Source organism: Diabrotica virgifera, chromosome 5, assembly GCF_917563875.1.
Source record: "Diabrotica virgifera virgifera chromosome 5, PGI_DIABVI_V3a".
Taxonomy (NCBI): Eukaryota; Metazoa; Arthropoda; class Insecta; order Coleoptera; family Chrysomelidae; genus Diabrotica; species Diabrotica virgifera.
This window is the reverse complement of record NC_065447.1, coordinates 263,779,063-263,804,330: the sequence shown is the minus strand read 5'-3', so window position 1 is coordinate 263,804,330 and position 25,268 is coordinate 263,779,063. Positions and strand designations below refer to the sequence as shown.

At 33.5% G+C, this 25,268-nt stretch overlaps 2 protein-coding genes across 2 annotated transcripts in view; one reads left to right on the top strand and one right to left on the bottom strand.

Moving 5' to 3' along the window:
* Positions 1-25,268, bottom strand: part of LOC114329860 (uncharacterized) — a 222,206-nt gene that overhangs the window by 36,383 nt on the left and 160,555 nt on the right. Inside the window, exon 4 of the mRNA XM_028279122.2 lies at positions 10,786-10,896. Coding sequence (XP_028134923.2) covers positions 10,786-10,896 — 111 coding nt within the window. The remainder of the gene's footprint in view (positions 1-10,785; positions 10,897-25,268) is intronic.
* Positions 16,264-17,792, top strand: LOC114329886 (facilitated trehalose transporter Tret1-like). Its single transcript, XM_028279148.2, has one exon. It carries the CDS (start codon positions 16,363-16,365, stop codon positions 17,725-17,727), a length of 1,365 nt encoding a protein of 454 aa, XP_028134949.1. The 5' UTR covers positions 16,264-16,362; the 3' UTR covers positions 17,728-17,792.

Genomic DNA, 25,268 nt, shown 5'->3' with positions numbered 1-25,268 from the left:
ATTCCTGTCTCTCAAGTACCTTTTTAAATAACTAGTCCAAGTAAACATTGAAAAATGTTAGCGTCAAAATGTTGGCGACTGTAATCATATAGCTATTGAAACTAGAAAAAGGGCAAAGCACGTGGGCATTCTTTTAACTGCCCAGTGGCATATAGTGTTAAGAAAAGCCAAAGAACAAGAAAAAAACCCAAAGAAGTAAAGATAAAAATTAAAAGCAACAAAAGAGAATAAGACTCTAAAAATTAAGGTAGCTAGAAAGTGACAAGCTGTTCGAAAGAAAAAGAAACCAATACTCTGCATCAAAAACAAATAAGGCAATTGTGAGGTATGTGGGAAAATTATTACGCTTCACAAGGTATTGAGGACTGGTTACAATGTGCCATTTTTTCATTTTGGGTTTATGAAAACTGTACCGAATTTGACAACATACGTTTTAAATGTGGCTAGAAAAAGAGAAGAGAAGAAAATCAGAAAACTAAAAAAGGAATGGAGTAAACTATTGGCCATCATCCTCTAAATACCGTGACCATCTCTCCCTGACACCATTGGACAGATTAACAATCGAGAGTTTTAGTTATTTTTTTTTTATTAATTTTATTTATTATAACAAAACATTTACTGTAATATGTTACACACGTTATTGCCGCTGGGAATAGAATTTAACTCGTCTTATTTTATGAAACCTCATTCACAGTACATAGTACATGGTTGTCGGATGATTTTTTTTCTCAGCGTGTACACATAAAGTGAATTTTTAATTCGTTTGAAGCACATTAATTACGCTTAATCGACTTCCGCGTTATAACTACAAGAATAAAAGGAGAAATAGAAGAAGAGAACTTTATGAACAATTGCTCAGATACCGTGACAGAAGACTGCGATAGCTATCGCTTAATAAACACTCATAACCAAAACGGATAGCGTTAATGATCAGCGACGGATCTTAAAAATATAATTTAGAAAAATTAAAATGTAAAATAATTTTTTAATATTAAAAACTATTAATTTATTTAAAAAATCCACGAGGATAATAAAATTCCTGTACATGTAACATGTGTATACCATAAATCACAAAAATGCGAGATTCTTTGTAAAAGGTATATTTAAAATTCCCGAAATAAGGGTTATATTAAATCACCTAACGTTTTCGGATTAAGAAATCCATCATCAGTGTCATTAAAAACCAAAAAAGAGCATGCCTGAGCCACCAGAATCTTTTGGGTAAAAACCCTTTAAATGTTTACAGTTGTGTTATACTACATATTAATAAAAATACTCAATGATGTTGCAAATATACCTAGATATTACCCAGGGCAACACAGGAATCTTCCCACGTGGTTGGAATTTGAGGATTAAAACCTCACATATTGAAGTTCAATGGCCAACTTCATCATTAATTTATTTCATTATTCACGTAATATAAATAAACACATTAAAAATGTCTAAGGAACACAAACGTTTTTTCTCATACGTAAATTTTTATAGGATTTTAAAAAGTGACATACCGTTATAATACCTGATTAATCAGCTATAAAAATCATCTTAATTTCATTGTAATATGATTCCTCTATGAGGAAATAATCAAACAAAAGTTAAGAAGTGCCCTAATTTAATGAAAATTTTTAACATAAAAATCAATAAAAAAATTAAAATTTAACAACAAATGTATTTAATAATCCGTGTTTCCTCCAGCACCACTAATTACGGCATGGCACTGCATTGATGCCAATACACCAATGCAGTGTATTGGCATGCTTAAAATTAACTTAATGATTTAGTTTTGGGGCAATAGAATCCATTCTTGTGTAAGAAAATCTTGAATGTCTTGTCTAGTGTGAAAATTCTGCAGATGAAGAGCAATTAATCTCTGAAGCATATCTTATACAAGCTCAATGGGATTAAGATCTGGTGATTGTGCTGGCCACGGTAAAAGTGAAATATCCTCTTTAGACAACTTATCTCTTATAATATTGTTGCTGCAGTATGTACCTTGCATTATCATTGATGTAACATGTGGAAAGATACCATCAATATATTGATATTAATTCAAAGTGACTTCCTCTAAACCGGGAACAACTGATAAAAAATATTCCAGCTCACAATTTAACTTGTTGACCAATATATGGAGGAACACCCTGTACATGCCTGAGTCTCTCTTGTTGACCAGGTCCTCTTAAACTCTTACTCCTTGAAAAGAAGAAGTAGATACTGTTATAATTTTGAGTTATATGCTGGCAAAACAATCGCTAGCACGGATCGCGAATATTTGGATCAAGAAGAGTACCTACTAGATATTTTAGATTCCATTTCTGAATCTGCAAGCCACTGGGTATTGTTTAATAATAATTTATTTACCAGCACAGATTTATCATTTCATTTATAAAAATTAAAAATGTGAATACCGAGCAGCAATAACCTTGCGGGAAAATAGATTAGCTAAATGTCCTATACAAGATACAAAAACTATTGGTAAAGAAGATCGTAGATCATATGAGGATAAGCATGGAACAACCACTACTTATTTTTTTGGAAAATGTGCCACTAAGATTAGAGCTAAGTAGTGATATTGGCCAATATTCACATGCCTGATTGATATCTTCTTTATGCACAATCTCCGCGACGGAGGTCAGCAATCATCATAGCTATTCAGACTTTAGAGACGGCTGCTCTGAAAAGTTTATTTGATGTACATCCGTACCATTCTCTCAGGTTGCGTAGCCACGATTTTCTGCGTCTCCGTATGCTTCTTTTTCCTTGAATGTTTCCCTGCATGATCAATTGGAGCAAGTTAGTAACTCTCTCCACGTGTGATATGTTCCAGATATTTCAATTTTCTTGTTTTGATGATTTTTAGATTTCCATTCCTTTATTCATCTTTTTCAGAACCTCTTTGTTTGTGACGTGTTCTGTCCACTATATTTTCAGAATTCTTCTGTACACCCACAGCTCAAATGATTCTAGTTTTTTCATTGATGCATTCATAGTCCAAGCTTCCATTCCATAAAACAAAGTCGAGAAAACGTAGCACCTAACCAACCTAACTCTTAGCTCCAACTTTCCAGAGCTCCAAATCTCTAGTGCAGAGCACTTTTTTCATTTTGATTTCATGGTTTGTCTAAAAACGAGTATACCTATTGCTTTGTTAGATTTTCGTCCACCTGTAGCAATTCTCTACCTAAACTTGACTATTAGTACAAGAAGTATCGTAGGAAGATCGACAACATCAACATATAGAGATTTACGTACTTAAAATTTGATGGGAAAGTTTCACACTTTATGGAAAAACATGCAGAGAAGAGACGATCACCAGGAGAAACTTGCAAAGCCAAACCACTAATATATTGTGGAAAATTTACTGTACCAGTGTGTAAAATTCTTTTATTCAATGTCATGAAACAAATTTTATTAGATGCAAATAAAAATGGTAATTCCCATTTTTAATTCATTCATACATATTGCAATTATGATAGCACTAACGCCCAGTGATATGTTTACTGTTTATCTGTAGAACGGGTCAACATTCAAAGTCGCAAAGATATAAAACAATTTAATGAATATTTCCATGTCAAGAACAATATTAATCATAATTATTTTAATATACGTACGAGTAAAATTTTGAAATGTGAAAATAAAAATTGGGCGTTAACGGGTTAATATACAGTACCGCCACTGGTATTTTAACAAAATGGAGTAAAATCAAGTATTCATCATTTTCATAGAGCATGACATCCGGTATCAACTAAACTGATCTTGACCGCAAACTATAGCAAACTAATTACTAGTTTGGAAATGTTTAAATATGAGCGGTCACACATTTTAATTTTACAGAACTATCATACCTACTCAAAAACAAACCATAATATTGATAATAATAAATAAATAAACTAATGAATGGGAAAAGAAAAGTATTTTTGAAGTGTGTAAAATATTTAATTCCCAGAATCTAATTTAATCTTCAGAACTATGGTCAAAAACTATGAAGTAGCAATACTAAAGGGCAGTTTTTATTGAAAAAAATGTATTGAAAAAATTCCTTATAAAGTTAAAACATACTTGGAGGATGGTTGAAAATCTAAAATTTCAATTCAGTCCCCTTAAAATTTTCAACCAGAACTTTCTTCTTCTTCCTATATGTACTTCTTCCTTCTCTTATCTTTCCCTGTATTATCAACCTTGGCATTTCATATCGCTGTCCCCTCATTACATGTCCCAGACATTGCAACTTTATTTGTGATATTTATTGTGTAACGTGATATTTATTGTGTTGTTTTTCATTATTATCCCTTCACGTTGAAATATTAGTGCTTCTTCAAAAATGGATTCACTGCATACATTTAATAGGTAGTACTGGAGACATAATACATCCCTGCCTAACTCCGCTCCCGATTTCAGTTGCTGAACTAGGTTCGTTATCTATTACAATTTGTGCACTTTGATTCTATGAAATGTTTGTTATTATTCTTTTCTTAAGTCCCATTTGTCTGTGTTTTTTGTCTTTTGAATTTGGACTAATTTTTCGCCTCTCTGGTTCCTAGTTGGTTTCTGAAGCCAAACTGACTATCATCTATTCCTTATTCCAGTTTTTTTTATTTATTCCAACATGTATTATTGATGATATTGTTTTGTATTCACTGTAGTCTTTAGCGTTTGTATTTTAGTACGTTCTTTAAAGGTAAAATATTGCAAAACCTCTAAATTTTAAAGAACCGCTTGGATTGACATGAAATTTGGCATAAACATAGCTAACAAGTCAAAGAAAAAAGTGATATTGTGTCGATGTATGCTTTTGCCCTAGGGGTGACTTTCACCCCCATTTGGGGGTGAAAAATATATGTTCGAAATAACTCCGGAAATGGATAAAATGACTAATTCTAAGCAACTTTTGTTCTAGAAAGTTTTTTCACCAAGTTAATACTTTTCGAGTTATTTGCGAGTGAATACATTAATTTTTCTACAAAATAACCACGTTTTCAGACGGTTTTTTGCAAATAACTCAAAAAGTAAGTAATTGGTCGAAAAAAAATTCTGATTAAAAATATAGCACGTAAAAATGTGGTGAAAAAATATATTAGGTCACTATACCTAGTAGAAGAAGTCAATACTTTTCGAGTTATTTGCCAGTGAATATGTTCATGTTTTCAACAAAATAACCACGATTTTAGACGGTTTTTCGCAAATAACTCAAATAGTAAGTATTTTGTCGAAAAAACATTTTTAGCAAAAATATAGCCTGTAAAAAATTAAAACAAAATTTTTTTACGACAAAATGCTTACGTTTTGAGTTATTTGCGAAAAACCGTCTAAAACCGTGGTTATTTTGTTGAAAAATGAACATATTCACTTGCAAATAACTCGAATATTGATTTGATGAAAATCTATAGATCAAAAGTTGCTTAAAATTAGTCAGTTTATCCATTTCGGGACTTATCTTGGACATATATTTTTTCACCTCCGAGATGGGATGAAACTCACCCCCAGGGTAAAAGCACACATCGGCACCATATCACTTTTTTTCTTTGACATGTTAGCTATGCGTATGCCAAATTTTATGTCAATCCAGGCGGTTCTTTAAAATTTACAGGAAAAACCATGAAAGAATGTACTATTTTAGGGATAGCGCAAAAGGCTTAAGTAAAAAAAGGTTTTGTATATTGTACAAGTCTACTATATTGTTTAAAGCCTAAGGTTCCATCATTTAGGCTTTTAAGCTTTCTACTGGGATTTTGTTTGGACCTACTGCTTTACCATTTTCGCTGTTTTCTAACCAAAGTTTCAATGTCATCTTTTAGTTACTTTAAAACCATACAATCTTCTACTTCTATCTGTTCTGTTCTATTGTCTTTAAACAACTCACTGACGTATTCTGTCCACCCCTTTAATTCTTCGTTAGTATTCAAGACTAGTTTCCCATTTGTATCTTTCAGTGTTCTTGTTTTTTTTTTCAATTATTATTACTTTAATTGTTTACGTATACTTTAATTTTTTGAGTTATTTTAATTTTTTTTGTGTATTAAAACTATCCTGTCTTTTCTGTCATTCTTATATTTCTACATATTGTTAATTGATTAGGAGCTGTGCATTAATCACGTGATGCTCGGAAGTGGGGTGGGAGGAGGGGTCGATAAAATATCACGAAATATCACAAGGGGTGAGGGGTGTAGTAGTATATCACGTGTATTTATTTTTTCGTCAAACGCGTACAAAATCGAATCGAACGCGAAATCACCATCGGTGGTGAAGTGTGATGATCGCGCGATTTTGTGTGGGGTGGGGGGTAGTCCCCCCACCCCACAGGGTGGTAGGTGGGGAGGTTAGAAAATGCCAAAAAAACATCACGTGATTAATGGGCGACCTCTTATTCATTTCATCTGTCGTGCATTGTCTTATGTGTGGGTTACTTAATTAACCTGTCTCGATTTTTGCATTGTTTCTTTCTTCGCGTAGATAATAGCACAAAGATGTATCTGATTTAATATGAAACAGTTACGGCATCAACATAATATATTATACGAGTGTTACCAGTTTGTTTACGAAGATAATTAAAATTGTTTGACCACCGTGTATCATTACAGACCGTTATCAAAGTAAACGATAAAATTTAATTTGCCTGAATTGGATTTTAAACAGACCATGAACCATTGAAATAATAATTAAAATTCTCTAAAACCATATGTAAATTGACGTTTTCCATGTTTTTATTAGAAACTGTTACGGCGACTGTGTTGAACTATCTGTAAAACTCGAACTATATTAATAGTCCAGGAAAATTAGGGTTTTCTCGTGACACTGACCCCTCCAAGCAAACGACAGTTGTTTGAAGAGCATAAGCGCAAAAATTTGCTTTTAAAAATTTGCATTAGTTTTTTTTGAATCCTGAAAAACTAATAAATATTTTTGAAAAATTTAAACGCAGATTGAAAGATTACATTATTTCCGAGGGCCGAAAGTCCCTTTATCATTCAGCCTATACTTGTCCACTACTGAACGTAGGCCTCCCATATTTCACCCCACAAATTCTTGTCCTGAACCGCTTGCATCCAACTTTGGCATATCCTCTTCAGGTCATCTGTCCATCTTGTTGGTCCTCTGCTTCGAAAGGCGATTTGTCTGGGTCTCCACTCGAGAATACGTTTCGTCCATCTGCCGTTCTTCGTTCGCACGACATGCCCTGCCGATTTCCATTTCAAGGTCGATAATCTTTTGATTGCGTAGGTTACTCCCGATCTACGGGGCAATTCTGTGTTGGTTATTCGGTCTCTTAGGGTTAATCCCAACATGGACCGTTCCATTGCCCTCTGTTCTGTTCGAATTTTGTTTGCGGACGTCTTAGTGAGCGTTAGAATTTCCGCACCATAGGTTAGAACCGGCAGCACACATTGATCAAAGACCTTTCTCTTTAAGCAGATGGGAAGAGCTGATTTGAAAACGTCTCTTAGCTTCCCTTAGCAGCTTAAGTCAACCCTATTCTACGTATTAATTCATTGGTCTGGTTGTCTCTACTTAAACGAATTTCGTGTTCCAGATATTTGTATGCTGATGTTTGTTGTATACTTGTTCCAGCTATGTTTTTGTTCTCACTCAGAACGAGGTTTGTCATCACTTATGTTTTTAAGTGGTTGATGTTTAAACCCACTTGTGTAGAGGCATGGTAGAGCCTTTCGCACTTTTATGTTTATGTCCTTTTCGTCTTAGTCCTGTCGCCAGGGGGGGGGGTACAACGGCCTCCTTAATTCAGATGGACTTACCCAAGTTTTTTTTTATATATTTTGACCCTTAGAATACGAATTTTTTGGGTAACAGTTGATCCGGATGTCGATAAGATTGTTATAAACAAAGAACTTGAGGAATTACATAACAGCGATTTCTCGCAAAACAAAACATCTTTTTGTATTTTTTGGGTCATTCTAAATAAAAAATGGTCCGACAAGTTTTTTCGTAGGATGCATAGTTTTCGAGATAAACGGGGTTAAACTTTCAAAAAATCGAAAAGTTGTAATTTTTGAACCCGAATAACTTTTGATTAAAAATTTAAAATAACAATTCTGCTTACCGCATTTGAAAGTTCAAGTCAAATTATATCGGTTTTGATTATTTGCATTGCTAAAAATTTATTAGTTTATTGTTAAACAAAGCTATAAACACCTAGTGCGTGAGTGATGTTTTCAATGATTTCTCATTTAAAATCGAACAAGTAGGTAGAGTAGCTACAAGTGCAATCGAGGCAATTTCTACGTAGCATGCGTTAAAACGCATGTATTAGGCACGGGAAACACCATGTTTTTATAGCTTTGTTTAACAATAAAAAAATTAATTTTTAGCAATGCAAATAATCAAAATCGATATAATTTGACCTAAACTTTTAAATGCGGTAAGCAGAATTGCTACTTTATTTTTTAATCAAAAGTTATTCGGGTTCAAAATTTGCAATTTTTCGATTTTTTGAAAGTTTAACCGCGGTTATCTCGAAAACTTACACTCTACGAGAAAACTTGTAGGAATATTTTTTGCTTAAAATGACCCAAAAAATACAAAAAAATGTTTTGTTTTGCGAGAAATCGCTGTTATATAATTCCTCAAGTTCTTTGTTTATAACAATCTTATCGACATCCGGATCGACTGTTACCCAAAAAATTCGTGTTCTACGGGTCAAAATACATAAAAAAACTTGGGTAAGTCCATCTGAATAAAGGAGGCCGTTGTACCCCCCCCCCTGGCGACAGGACTATCTAGGTTTACACGCTCACACTGTCGTTTGTCAGTGTCACAAACAGTGTACTGTTTTGCTTATTTTCCTGAACTATAATAACGGTATAATCGTATGAAACTGCGAAATGAGTGTGTAATAAACATGTGATAATATCTGGATTTATTCAAAAAAAGTTTTCGCATTCACAAATATACGTTTATTGATGTAATTAGGACTGTAAGTAAAGACTATGAAACTTGGTAATAGAACCATTATCGAATTGTATTTAGTTATACCAATAAATATCTATAAGTAATATTCTTAAAGTGCTTATATTTTCAGAGTAATAACAGTTTAGTTGATAAGATATGAGTAGTAAGTATACTAGTTTATTTTCTATCAATTAGCAGCCCAGATGCGATTTATTTTAAACAGTTATTAGATTTAAGTGTTCTGGTAAAAGTAGTTCCGAATGATGTTCCCAGCACGCAATAATGTAGAGGAAACAACCAATGCAACATAATTATTTATAGTATGTATAGAAGGTTCACAAATATAGTGCCTTCATTATCCTAAATATGGCCTCTTAAGAGTGATGTTTAAGTAGTAACAATAATTCCCCTTATAAATCTGCTATTGTTGAAAATTTGTAAGTTATCAGGACCGACTTCTTCTTCTTCAACCTATGTTCGTCCACTGCTGGACATAGGCCTCTTCAATTTGCTTTCATCGATTTCTACTCTTAGCAATTATCATCCACTGCTTGTCCGCGACTTGTTTGCTATTATCTGTCCACCTCTTCTGCGGTCTGCCTACTCCTCGTATGTTCTCTCTTAATTTCCAGTTTGTTAATCTCTGGAGAGGGGAAATCTGTTTAGGGATCCTGTCATCTGGCATTCTCTGTACATGGCCGTACTACATGAGTTGTTTTGTTTTTATGTCATCAATTATTGTATGTGTGACTTCCATCATTTCTCGTATTTTCTCATTTGGTATCCGATCTCTTCTTGATTTGCCAGCTGCTCTTCTCCAGAAGTCCATTTCTGTTACTAGTAACATTTTCTCTGATTTTTGTTTCAGTTGCCAAACTTCACTGCCATATGTTATTATACTTTTAAGCTACAAGTATATGAACTGTTTGTTCGCTTTAGATATTGTCTGGTCCCACAGAATGCCGTTCATTATGGATATGGCTTTTGCACCCTGTATGTTTCTGTCTTTTATAGCAGCATCGAGTGTTCCATCTTGAGAGTTATCTTCATGCCCAGGTACTTGTTCATCACAGTGTTTAATTTCTACCCCATCGTCTAATGTAATGAACTGCTTTGTTCCTCCCCACCAATATCCATGGCTTCAGTTTTCTTAATGTTGATTTCGAGACCCCATTTGTTATATTCTTCTATTAGCTTGCGCGTCATATAGCTCAAGTCGTCATGATCCCGAGTAATCAGAATTTGGTCATCAGCGAAAAATAAAGTGTATAGTGTTGTCTCGTCATTGAGAATGATTCCCATGCCATTACATTTTCTTTTGCACATCTTGAATGCTTGTTCCAGATAAATTTTGAAAAGGGTAAGCGAAATACAGCAACCCTGCTTCAATCCTTTTGTGACTTTAAATCCCTCAGACATCCTTGATCCAGTTTTAATTTTTGCAGTCGTTCCATTATATAGAGTTTGGACTGCTTTGATAAGACCATATTTAATGTTGGTTTGCTATAGGGTTTTCTACCTACCTATTAATCACAAAAAAAACAGATAGTTTGCCATACAACATTCCTCATGTAGAGACAAATCCACCTGTTTAGCAACCCACGTGATGGGGGAGTCATGCAGTGCCTAAGGGCCTTATCTTTATACGTTTTATCCATCATTTGAAATTTTTAGCAACTATGTTAATGTAACAAATTTTTATACCATTTAAAGGGCTTATACCCTGGGTGGCTCAGCATGTGATAAACCAGTTCTAAACACTGATGATGATATTTTATATATCGAAAACGTTCTGTGATGGATATAGCCCTTAAAGGGATTTTAATAAAGTGTATACCTTTTATAAAGGATTTTTCAATAAAAATTTTTTAATTAAAGAATACTTACCGTTAAGGGATATTTCTTTACCAGGATATATAACTTGTCCTTTAAGAGGAAGGTAGACAAATGGTATGTGTTGTGAAGTTGATCCTCCGACAAAAGGTGCAAGAACACATTCTGTAAAGAAAAAACATTTTTACTAATATTCACTCAGAATAAATGTGGAAATACAAAAATAATAAGAATTTTGTTTGGAATATTATATTGTCCCATATGTATATTACTTTTTGTAATTTATCAATATTCCAACATGTGAAAATGTATGCTCTTAAAATCCTTAATCCTAACCGAAGGTAGCATTACCTGCAAACCAATGTGAGAATGTTTGGAAGCTACCCTCAAACTATAGTTTGTTTTTAAACTAAGAGGAGTGATTCAAGTTTACCGCGCTGTAATGCTTGTTTGTAATTGGTCCAACCGCAGACAAGTTTACTCCCACGGTTCGTAGATATTACTACGGTTGCCTAAATCGACTAACCAATGAACATTAAGGGTGAGATTACGTCACGAGAGTTTACTGTCATTTTAATCGTAATATGATTTTTTTCGAATCCTGAGAAAACCAAGTATTTTAGAAAAATTTAAACGCAGGATGCAAGATTACATTATTACCGAGGGCGGAAAGCCCCTTAGAATAAACAAGCAGATTCTATTGAATGAAATATTTGAAATTAAATATCACACTTCTCTTTTATTTTCAGCCCTGTAACTTATTAAAATAAACATTATAGAAGTTTTCAGGGACTTTCAGCCCTCGATAATAATGTAGTCTTTCATTCTGAGTTTAAATTTTTCAAAAATATTTATTAGTTTTCTCAGGATTCGAAAAAAATGAATACAATTAAATCACATTGAGAATTTTGATATGCGTCAAAATTTTGCATTAACTCTATGTAAAATTCTGAACTGTTGAATTCCAGCTTCCCTAATAATTATTTTACATCAAAAGACATTAGAAACTATTTGAAGAGGATTGAAATCTGTATTGGAAATAACTGTTAAAATTGGTCTACGTAATTAAACATATTCCAAAATTTTGTAAAAATGTAATACATTTTAGTTTTCAGCCCAAACTTAGGCCACACACAATGCAATAATGTTCACATTTTTGAACTCTCAATATTTTTATTTTATCATCTATTGTTTAAAAACAATACAGTTGATAAGATACCCTCAGTTGCGGAGAAAGGATTAATAATATCGATTTTTTTATTCAGTCAATGTTGTGAGCACTGTCAATTAAATAGTAACGTGTGGCCTTACTTTTACACGCATACCTATTGTGGAAAATGTATTATATTTTTCAAAATTTTGGAATGCATTTAAATCGTAGAACAATTTTAACTTTTGATTTTAATACAGATTTTAATTCTCTACAAGTATTCTCTCATGACTTTTGATGTAGAATAATTAGGGAAGAAGGACTTCAACAATTCAGAACTTTACATTGAGTTTCCTATGGCCCTTTTTACGATTCGCCACCCGGTATAAGATAAAATGTGTACTATTTGTCTTATTATTTCATAATAACACAAATAATACACATATATACACAATAACACACATTCAATGATCGAAAATAATTTAAAAATATGGGAATGTAAACTCTTGTGACGTAAAGTCAAAAATATAAGTCTCCCCACCACCGTCGGATAAGACAACCGTAATAAAGTCTAATAACCGTGGTTTACTCCACTGTTTTTGACACTAATGACATCTATCAAATTCATAGGTTAAATAAGTTATATCGCCGAACTTTTGTGTTTTCTGTGTTATTCCTTTAATTTTTAGATTTTTAGTCTGCTTTTATAGAAAAAGCAATTGTTTTTAGGACTTTTTAGCGACGTATTAATATAATATTGATGGATTACCGTTGAGGGCTTACCGTTGAGTTTGGTTACCATGATCAACCAAAAGAGAAGATGTATTTTGGTGACTATTCTAGTGACTTTCTTGGGTGTGAATCTGTCTTTTTGGTTTACTCCTCTTGGTTAAAAAATAAACATTAGAAAAATCTAATCTAATCTTAAATGTATAACACTTTCTCCCCCACTATTACAGGAATAAGGTGTAAAAAGATGGAAAATGTGGGATAGTTACTACATTAATCGATGACATCCACAGTTGTAATTAATATGGATTGTCATATAAATAACATACTGTTATCCATTGATAATGAAGGCAACTTTTTATAATCACATAATGGAGAAGTTTACATTTGCATATATCGTTATTATTGCCCTGAGGTCATTATCACCGACTAGTCAAATTGTCTGTAAATCAGAAGTTGATCCCTGGTTGTACATTGCCTCAAGCAAGACGCGCATAACCTTACATTTATTGGATAAATGATTACATAATCTAAACCCTAAAAAAAGAAGAATTAGAAGAAGAAGAAGAACCAAAATATTATTAGCGTCGGCGACTATTTCTGATAGTAGTTCTAGAAAATGTCCTGTTTAATGTTAAATTATATATCTTTTGATACCAAATCTGATACCATACTATATTTTTTCTTCTAATATAAATATAATATACCAAATAGGTGTAACATAGATGCTTAATCTTAAACTAAGTAGTATATTCTTTTAGTCCATTAAAAACTTACATAGGGTTGCATTTTTCAGAGGATGCAATTTTATTTTTTTTATGTGTAGGGGGGTTAGTATACTTAAGCTTAAGTTCAAATTTGAGGGGTCGCCACCCTTGATCCTAGGCTGCCATCTTGGGAAAAGGGGTCCAAAGGATTTCTCGTCATATATCGTAAACTATTCTCCTTCTCATAGGCATCTTTCAGTGCGTCACAGTTTTTCGATGTCTTTCTAACGCATAAAGTTGGAAGTAACAGAAAAAAAGGTACGTCCGTGATTAAAATCATTTATAACATTTATTCTGGTTGTTGATAGATGGCGCTATAATCGAACAAAAAATTATTTATGTATTATCTATAATCTATACGACTAAAACTTACGATTACTTATCTATTACGATTTATAAAACTAAACAAATCAAAGAACATACCTTTTTATAAATGAAATAAACACAATTGATTTGTTTTTATACCAAATTACGATTACGATTCTGATAACTGTCAGTTTTAATTAAAATGTCATGCTAGAATATGGTTCCCTACATTATTAAAACCACATTATATTACACCATTAATGATACACTGAAAGACTGAGGAGAACTTTAAATTATAGTCGTATAGATATGTAATAGGTAAATAATCAGTAAATAGGTAAACCTAAATCTTTTCTCTATCTCTTTTTTTTTTCAATTATAGCGCCATCTATCAACAACTGGAATAACTGTTATACATGTGTATGTATCACGGACGTGCCTTTTTTTCTGTCACTTGCGTCACACCGAAGTAACCCTACAGAAAATTTTGTAATAGATTATTTTATAGCACCTAAGAGGTGGAGGCCATGAAACTACAAGAAGAAGAATTATTTTATAGCAAATTAAATTATCTACAACTTTATTTCTATTGCTTTTTATGGATTAAGAATTAGGCCTAATGGGGATACTACGGTAAAGAAAAATCCTAAGGAAGATCTTTGACCCTATGCTTGATGATGCTGCAGGAAAATGTAGGTAGGATAAGAATTAATAAAAAGCTCGAGGAATAATACCCAGACGCCAACATAATAAAAGAAATAAAGACCAGAAGACTCCAATGGACACCTCAGAAGACATTCTGACGAAAGAACAATAAGGCCGGTATGGGAAGAAGTGCCAACTAGAAGAAGACATATAAGGAGACCTGAAAGCTCTGGGCGTGGAGAACTGGATGGAGATTGCTCAAGACAGCAAAAAAATTATTTCAAAGGTCCAATTTTCTTTTTCCAAGGAATTCAATTAACAGGTCATAGACTGATTTGCCAAATAAAGCAATTCATCATCATCATGCAACCTCTTCTGTCCACTGCTGGACATAGGTCTCTCCCATTTTTCGACACTCTCCACGGTTCAGTGCGTCTTGTTGCCATTTCTTGGATATCCGTTTAATGTCGTCCATCCAGCGTGTTGGTGGTCATCCTCTGCTGCGTTTGTCTTCTCTTGGGCGCCAGTCAAGTAGTTTTCTGGTCCATCTTGAGTCTTTCAGTCTCTCTATGTGACCTGCCCAATTCCATTTCAGCCTGGCTACACGTTCGACGACATCAGTGACACCTGGTCATTTCCTCAGGTCTTGGTTCCCTATTTTGTCTTTTTTTGTCACACCGAGAATCGATCTTTCCATGCGCCTTTGTGCCACTCGCATTTTTAGTGCTGTTGTTTTTGTGAGCGTAAGAGTTTCTGTTCCGTACGTCATAATAGGAAGAACACATTGGTCAAATGTCTTCCGTTTCATAGCTATCGGGATGTTGCTCTTTGTATCTTAGTGAACCATACGCCGCCCAAGCAAGTGTTATTCGTTGTTGAAATTCGCAGGTCTGATTGTCCTTGCATATTCTAATTTCATGACCGAGATATATGTACTTTTCTGTCAATTCTACCGTTTGATTTTGGATGGTTAGGTGTTCGCTGGGAACTAAATTTGTCGTAAATTTAGTCTTACTGATGTTCATTTTTAGACCTATTGTTGAAGGTGACCAACAATAGGTCAACAATAAAGCAATTAAAAAGGATAAATTGACTGGATCTGAGATATTTAAATTATACAATTTTGATAATAATTCTCTGGTAGAGTTCTCATGTTTTGAACTTTCAAAAAATATATGGTTTAAATCTCCCAGTGTTAGTGCACTGACAGAAGGGGTTTTCTAATATTTCGGTTTTAAAAAGATGTGAAAGAAAGGAAAAAGGAAAGTATACAATCAATGTGTTCTTCTAGTCATTACCTACGGAGCTGAAACACTACCATCAACCAAAGCAAGGGTGTCAAAGCTTAGAATAATGCAGCGGAAAATGGAAAGATCCATTCTAGAAAGAAGACGACTTATGGATCAAGTGAGAAATTTACAAATAAGGCAAAGAACGGGTGTGCAAGATATCATAGAAAGAATTACCAGATTAAAATGGAGTTTCGCCGGACATATAGCGAGACTGAAGGATGGCAGGTGGACAAAAAGACTGTTAGAATGGAGACCTCGCATGGACAAGAGAAGCAGAGGCAGACCACCAACACGCTGGACAGACGACATAAAAAGAATATATGGTATATGGATGCAATTAACACAAAATGGAACTTCCTGGAGACGGCTTATGTCCTGCAGTTGACAAGACAAGAAGCTGGATGATGATGATGATGAAAGAAAACGTCCATGGTTGGCGAAAAGATCAAATGAGTAATGTTCTTAGGCAGATTGAAGGGAGCAATAGTGACTATTACTATTATGATCTTAATAATATTTTATACAACGTCTCCCATTATTCCCTGGCCTCTTTCTTTAATAACGGCAACAATTCATAGTTATTCTCAAAATTTCATTGGACTATTTTTATTATTCATAAAATTATTAGTAGGTTCTCACAAGTATACTGTCAGTGTCAGATTCTGTTTACACGATTTAGTTTTCTACTTTACAATTTTATACAAAACTAAAAATCACTGATTAATTTGAGTTAACATAATATATGGCTGAAGCAAAAAAATTACCGCAGTATTTAGCAGCAGTATGCGTTTGTATAGGAGCATGGGGCACAGGAACAGCCATTGCCTGGACGTCAAATATATCCGAAGACCTCAAGAACGGAAGGCTAAATGACTTGAAAATTACGAACGACGAATTAGGATGGATAGGTTCTCTAATGACTCTTGGAGCTATGTGTATGTGTTTTCCAATCGGATGGATAGCAGATAAATTGGGAAGAAAACCTACTGTCTTGTTAACAATAGTGCCATTTACTGTCGGATGGTTAATGATTATATTCGGAAACAATATAGCAATTATATATGTAGCAAGATTTCTGATCGGAGTAGCTGGAGGCAGTTTTTGTGTAACAGCACCAATGTACACGAGTGAAATTGCACAAACTGAAATACGTGGAACTTTAGGTACTTTCTTCCAATTATTCATCACAATTGGCATATTGTATTGTGGAATTTTTGGTTTTGCGCTGCATGTTAAACTTTTCAATTGGTTCTGTCTCGTAATTCCGATCATTTTTGGTGTTCTTTTTGCCTTTCAACCCGAAACACCTGTATACGATCTAAGAAATAACAAACCTGACAAAGCCGAAAAATCCTTTAACAAATTGAGAGGAAAAGATTATGATCACACTGGAGAAGTAAACATAATTTTGGCAGATATCGAAAATGAGAAAAAGATGGTGAGCTTTAAGGAAGCTATGAAAACCAAAGCTGCCAAAAAGTCAACTTTGATATGCTTTATGTTAATGTTTTACCAGCAACTAAGCGGTATAAATGCTGTCATGTTTTATTCCCAAGACATTTTCGTTACTGCTGGATCTACTCTAAAGGATTCGTATTGTGTAATAATATTACAAACTATTCAAGTAATCGCTACAGTAGTTTCTGCTTGGGCTGTCGACAAATTTGGAAGAAGAATACTTTTGATGATATCAGCTGCAGCTATGGCTTTCTCCACTGGACTCCTTGGAATATTCTTCTCTCTTAAAGATCGCGAAGTATTAAGTGAATCTGGTGTTAGATCTATTGGATTCATACCGGTTTTGTCTTTGAATGTATTCATTATAGCATTCTCACTGGGATTTGGACCTATACCATGGCTGGCGTCTTCTGAAATGTTTTCGCCTGAAATCAAGTCGATATGTAGCTCAGCAGCTGCGACGTTTAATTGGTTTTTGGCGTTTTTGGTTACGAAATTTTATTTTGCTTGCGCGAAGGGTTTAGGAACTGATATGACTTTTTATATATTTACAGTAATTTCTGCTACTGCCGTATTTTTCGTCCTTATTATTATACCGGAAACTAAAGGAAAAACGTTTGCTGAAATCCAACACGAGTTAGGATCGTAATAATGTAACATGTTATGTATCTATAATTTATTATGGTTTAAATTAAAAGTATAGGTACAATATTTTCTACAGATTTTCATTTTTTTTTAATTTATTTATTCATTTTCTTCGAAAGTCTTCTTTCTTTATTCTTTTTACAAAAGAACATACAGCTGAGACTTGTACTTGGAAAAATCTCAATATCTCAGAACCTCAGGAAAGAAATTTGAAAGTAAAGAAACCTGCGGTGGCCAGAAGTTAAATAACAGAAAAGGAAAAATCTATAAAGAGTGACAAGAAACATGTCTGACAGAGCACTTTACAATTATAAGGTCTGCAAAAAGGAAGCCAAATTATCTGTAGCCGCAAAACTCAATATCCGCTAGGCTAAAAGCAAGATATGTAGAAAAAAGATATAAAAAACAGAATGAAGAAAGAAAAACACTTACTAATTAGATTATATGTATACGTAGTGCACAGAAAGGATGTCAAAAGTCGTTGAACAAATAATTTGGCAGTTTCATCATCATCAATCAGCCAATAGCGTCCACTGTTGGGCATAGGTCTCCCTCAGTTTTGTTCCAGTGTTTTTTACACTGAGCCTCTTGTAGCCAGTTTTCAGCTACTATTTTTATGTCGTCTGTCCATCTAGATGGTGGTCATCCTCGGCCTCTCTTATAGTTTCTGGGCCTGTATTCCATGATTGATCTTGTTCACTGTCCATCTTATGTCTAGCTAAATGCCCTGTCCAGTTCCACTTAAGCGTCGTGATTCTTTCGACGACGTCATTAATTTCTGATCTTTAGCCTGATTTGTTGGTTTGATATGTGCTCTCAAAGGCTCAAGTCCAGCATTGCATGTTTCATGGCTTGTTGTCTAATTCTTGTTTATTTGCGGATTTTTCCATCAGTGTTAAAGTCTCTGCTCCAGAAGTTTGTACGGGCAAAACACATTGGTTATATACCGTTAGTTTGAGACACATGGGAATTGCAAATATGGCTTAGTTTGCCAAATGCTGCCTATAGGCTATTGATTATGTATTTTAGAAAGGAACTACAACGTTAACAGAGTTTTATTGTTTCATATAGTCAATGGACCTCTATATTTGAAAAAACCGCGGAGTGCTACCATTTAAATGGGTGCGTTTTTGAGAAATGGGTGAATTAGTCTCTAGGCACAGGGCGAATTAGAGTGAGTTCTATGCACATTTAGTGCAAACACGTCTATGGGAAAATTGTTCCAGGTTAAATTTATTATCGAAATATCACATTTTAAAGTCAAGAACATGTTTTTTTACAAAAATATATCCAAAAGAAAAGCAAGAAAAAAACATGAAAGATAGCAATTTTGTTTTTTGCCCCATAACTTTTTTCCACGGGGATATAGGTATAGGCATTGCTTCACTGAAAAAAACTTCCATCCTTCCTCTTTAAACTGGCGATTGGTAAAAGTCCCTGTGATTTATAATTTCCAAAATATTTTGGATTTTGGAATATTTTCCTTGTTACTTCGCAAACATTGTTGTGTAACTTTTTTCTACGCATCTCCAGGTATACGCAATGGTACATTTAGTAGAAAGAGAAGTCAATTACCTTTAAAATGTTAATACATTTTTGGCAAAGTAACGTAAGTGACATTTTTGGCGGTTTTTCCATTAAACTCACTCTATTATTGTTTAGAAGATACTACCAAAGTGTTGTAGTAAGCCTAGAATTACTTTAAACATAATATGTATAGGCTTACTACACTTTGGCAGTGCCTTCTGAACAATAGTAGCGTTAGTTTAATGGAAAAACATGATTTTCAAAAATGTAACTTACGTTACTTTGCCAAAAATGTATCGATGTTCTATAGTAGAAGGCCGTATGGCTATACTTAAGCAAGATATGGTTTTTCAAAATTTTATACTTTTAATGATTTTTGATATATTTGACGATTATTTTTAAGTAAAATTTAATAAAAAAATTTTGGCTAGGTAAAAGGTATATTAGTTTAAAAAGCCCCTATAGGGCTACAAACATAGAAATAAAACGTTTTCGCTCTGTAACAAGAGCATCATCAGTGTTACCTAAAATAAGTATAACCATATTAATTCAGCAAAATGTTAAAGTTAAAATGATCACCAAGGTAAAAGCAAAGTTTGGTTATACTTACAAGAACATGGTGAGCCAACCAAAAAATACAAAGGTCAAAGCCTTTCAAAACCGACTAAAAGTCTTATATAGTTGCTAACATGGCAAAATCCAAAGGATGGATAAAATTCGTATGGCTACGGCCCTAGGGCAACATATGACTCCCACACGTGTCATATGTTGCCCTAGGGCACAAGTTCCTTGAGGTATCCTTTAACTACGCACCAATTTTCATGAAAATCGATGGAGGTTCAACGAAATCGGAGGTGAAAACCTTCAGTGACTGCACTAGTATACCTGTAATCTATTCGACTTTGCTTTAGTGCTTTCAGTACGGTTCCAAACTCTACAGAATCAAAAGCTTTCTCGTAATCGACAAATGCAAGAACTAGTGGTATATTGTACTCGATGCATTTTTCAATTAATATCTTAATGGTAAACAAATGGTCTTTTGTATCATGTTCTGTCCTGAATCCTGCCCGTTCTTTGAGCTGATAAAAATACAGTTTAGGTGTCAGTCTCTTTGTTAAGATTTTCATAATATGTATGTACATGTACATATGTGTCAAGATGCTGATAGGTTTATAATTTTCTAGTTTAGTACCATCATGTTTTTTTGTGTATCAAGACTATCACTGCACTATGATTGAGGTGGAATTTTAAGGGGAATCCAGGCAGTAGGAGTGGCTACCTTATTTGCATCTTGTTTCAGTGCCCAAAATTGACATTCTTAGCAAAATTCAGCTTATTCGTCTTGATTTTAGATATCTAAATCTGAAGACTGGACTATATGCAAAATTTAAAAAAATAATAGTTATTTATGGCTGGTCCCTAAAAAAACTGATACGACTCTTAAAGAGTATTTTGTAGATTATTTCATTCATAGAAGATTCCGACCAATAGAAAGCTACATAAATCTAAATTAAACTGATAATTTTTGATAATTTCCCGTCGTCAAGTATATTACGTCAGATGCCCTTCGTTGCTACGAAAAAATACATTCAGTGATGTTAATGACAATTAATGTTTTAAAAATTATAAAAGTGATGACTTTCAACCGTCAAATTAATATTTATAACAACTGTGTGTTTAATTGTACTAATTTGTACTTACATAAATAAATTACAATAAACTTTTGGTTTTGAACAGTTTTATTCATGAAATAATCGCAACAAATTATTGCACTCGATCTCTAAAATTAATATAGAATTTTAGAGCTCTTGTGCAATTACTACTGAAAATTGAGCAGTGTATTTTGAAGGATAAATACTTATTATTTACATACTGTCACTGTCACTGCCAAATCTTAAAATTTGTAAAATAACTTACTCTGTTCAACCTCAAAAAATGGCTCCACTTGCAAGCAAAGAACTAAAAGGAAGAATTGTAACGAAACGGCAACGGAAATTGTAACGAAGATGGTTGGTCACTATTTGCCGTAAAGAACCATTTTAACGTAAGCAGAACAACAGTTTTTAACATTAATAAAAGATGGAGAACACAAGAAACTCTCGAAAGAAAGCAAGGTTCTGGAAGAACAAAAATATCTACCGCTCATGAAGATAGTACGCTTTTGGAGAGATTAGAAGAGAAGAGTAATTTTGAAGATGCGAAAACTACAAGAATTCAAAATAATATCAATATTTAGACCTTAATAATTATGACAATTTTTATGAATTAACATATGTAATCAGTAGTTTGTTTGTTTATTTTATTATTTGTCTGTCATAATAAATATAATATAACGTCAAACCAATCAAATACACTGCTCAAAATGATCAAATCTTACTGAGTCGTATCAGTTTTTTAGGAACCAGCTGTATGTACCAAGTCAGTAAAGTGACTCTTTATCGAACGAGTCTGATATTACGAGCAGAAGGAACGAAGCGAACATGGCGAATAACAGACGAGTTCGATAAAGAGTCTTTACTGATGTGGTGCATACAAAATTTTATCGCCAATCATACAAAACATTAACACTTACAGTTTAAGATTTTTTTTTTAATTTTAGACGAAATAAAAATTTGCTATGACAGTAATGGCAGATGACTTTTGCATTATGGCCGGTTTCGATATTTAATCATTAGTTGTCAATATTGAATACCTAATTACTAAATCGGTAATTCACTTTTTGACATAAATTTAATTAATACTTAATAACGTAAATTTTGTAGAATATTTTTAATAATTAAAGTAAATAAATTTAATTTCACTCAAATAAATAATCGATTATTGCCATTGACCACTTACATTCAGTCTCGGTTAATTTGATTAATAATCGCGACAGGTAAAGTAAAATTCTTCTTTCAGTATAATGAAGTTTTACTTTACTGACGCAAATGAGGGCAAATGAGTACAATAATGAATGACTTTAGTAAAGGTTGGCGATAATAGCTATTTGTATAACAAGGGAGGAAAGTGCTACTTTTCCTCCCGAGAATGAAGTTTACTGCCCGACGCGTAGCGGAGGGCAGTAATCATTCAAGGGAGGAAAAGGCACTTTACTCCCATGTTATACATATGGTTTTTCCACCTTCCTCAAATTAATAACAAGTCATTTTTCATTTTTACTTAATTTATTTATGTAACTAACCAACAAAATTTATTAGAACTAAAACTAGCAAGTAGGTACAATATAACTGTCAACTGTCAAATATAAGTCAAATTATTAATGTAAACATTGTTAAATCAGAATAACAATTTACTGTTTTTTACCATTCTGCAAAATACAGAGTGTTTTTAAATAAATGTTAAAATGTATAGATACTTACGTAATAGAAAATAGAAATTGTACAGGGCGTCAATAAGTTATATTTAATGAATGAAATACCATGACGTCACTTTTACTTTTCCTCCCTAGGGAGGAAAAATATTTTCCTCCCTAGGGAGGAAAAGTACAACTTTGCTCCCTACAATCAGGTCCGGAAAAGTATACTTTCGGTAGAGGTAGGTGGAAAAATATTTTTCCACCTACCTCTATCGAAAGTATACATTTCCTGACCTGATTGTAGGGAGCAAAGTCGTACTTTTCCTTCCTAGGGAGACAAAGTACTTTTACTCCCTAGGGAGTAAAAATAAAAGTGACGTCATGGTATGTCATTGATAAAATAACTTATTGACGCCCTATATAATATTCTATTTTCTACTACGTAAGTATCTATACATTTTAACGTTTATTTATAGAACACCCTGTATTTTGCAAAATGGTAAAAAACAGTAAATTGTTATTTGGATTTAACAATGTTTACATTAATAATTTGACTTATATTTGACAGTTGACAGTTATACTGTACCTACTTGTTAGTTTTAGTTCTCTAATAAATTTTGTTAGTTCGTTATATAAATAAATTATTTTAAAAATGAAAAAATGACTTGTTATTTGAGGAAGGTGGAAAAACCATATGTATAACAAGGGAGTAAAGTGCTTTTTCCTCCCTTGAATGATTACTGCCCTCCGCTATGCGACGGGCAGTAAACTTCATTCTCGGGAGGAAAAGTAGCACTTTGCTGCCTTGGTATACAAATAGCTATTTTTTAACGTTTTACCGTTAAACTATCGGTGGGAAATAAGTTAATTGCAGACCGTTTTTCTCTAACCTATGTAGCTACAAATTTGTAAGAAAATATATAGCTATATTCAAGTAACAACTTACACATTTAGTTATTACCATAATAATTGTAAGGCTAGAACCGACGTTACATACATACATATATGCATGATCAGTTACGGACGCATTTTCAAAATAGATAGAATTAGTGCGTCTAAGACAAACTGCCTTCCTACTCAAACTTGCAGCAATTTATGAATGTCAAAGATAAAAGAGATTGATATAACTACCAGTTGTATAGTGCAACTTGCGAACAAACAAATATGTGATAAATATTTTCTTTGTGTCAAGTAAGATAGCCGCATTCTTGAGTAGGTCGAATTTCTAGACTGTGCAAATATCACCATTACATCTCTAAATATAAAAACGCTAATTTTAATATCTCATCAAAAAACATGGTAAAAAAATGAAGTTACTTAATTATAAATGATACATTTTTCTAAGATCTCATAATATATAACAGGGGTGGCCAAACTGTGGCTCTTTGAAGGATAATCTGTGGCTCTCAACAAATGTACCTGCATTTCTTTTAATTTTTGTGTTTCAAAATGTCTTAAATTACTGCCAACAAATATAAAAGACTAAGTGTAACATCAGGACTGATACGACAAGGAGACCCCTTATCACTGTTGCTATTCAATTTGGTATTAGAATTTGTAATAAGTAAAATATCATCTGAGTTGACAGGAGGATTTGCGAATCGAGGATCAAAACTATTGCTGATGATCTACGTGCAGTCGCTCATTCTGCAAGAGACGTGAGAGATGTGTTTTCACAACTCGAGGAAGAAACAGGTAGTCTGAGCTTTCGAATAAATAAAGAGAAGACGAAATAATGCTAGTAGCCAAAAATCCAAGACCAAGACTTAGGGATAACATAACTATTAATTACCATAACTTCGAAGTAATTCAAGAGTTTAAATATCATCAAAGATGACAACCACAAATAAAAAGAGATATCAGCAAGGATAGCCGCATGTAATAGAGCATTATTATACTACTCCCTACCATCATTATTAAGATCGGCTATTAAGATAAAAAAGCTGCTAAAAAGACAATCTAAATTAAGACTGTACATGCCAATTATTTGTCCAATTGTTACATATGGAAGTAAAACATCAGCAGGATATAAATGAATTGGTGGTATTTGAAAAGAAAGTTCTCATTCCAGAATGATATTTTGCCATCAAAGAGATGAATTGACAGGAAAGTGGAGAAGGCGCCGCAATGCTGAATTGGTGACTGTGTATGTACTGAAATAATCGTCAGACATATAAAAGCTAAGATAAGATGGGCAGGTCATGTGGTATGATCAGAGGAAGACATAATCTTAAGACAGTGTTTTTTGAGAGACGGTAGAAGATCAGTAGGCCGTCCCATAAAAAGCTGGAACGATGATGAAGAATCGAAGAAACCTGAATTAGTAAAGGCTGCTTGTAGAATTATTTGCATGTTTGAAACGACGATGTGAACTATTTTGTTCCACTGTAAAATTCGTGAAATCCAAACACTGAGAGAAAAATTTAATACCTTTTTTACACTTTTCGAAAGTGGCTCGGACTATCAAGGATCTTGGCCACCTCTGATATATAAATTAATCTGGGTATGCAAGTCTTTTCTTGATGTAGAGTCCATGTTTCACTTCCATATGTAGCAACTGGGCGAATAATTGACATGTACAGTCTTAATTTAGATTGTCTTTTTAGCAGCTTAGATCTTAGTAATGATGATATTATGGTCTATACTGCTCTATTCCCCACACCTATCCTTGTGGATACTTCTTTTTCTATGTATGTGGTTGTCATCTGTGATTATCGCCCCCA

Excerpts from the sequence above, each read along its gene's own strand:
- LOC114329886 (XM_028279148.2), top strand. The coding sequence starts at position 16,363 with ATGGCTGAAGCAAAAAAATTACCGCAGTATTTAGCAGCAGTATGCGTT.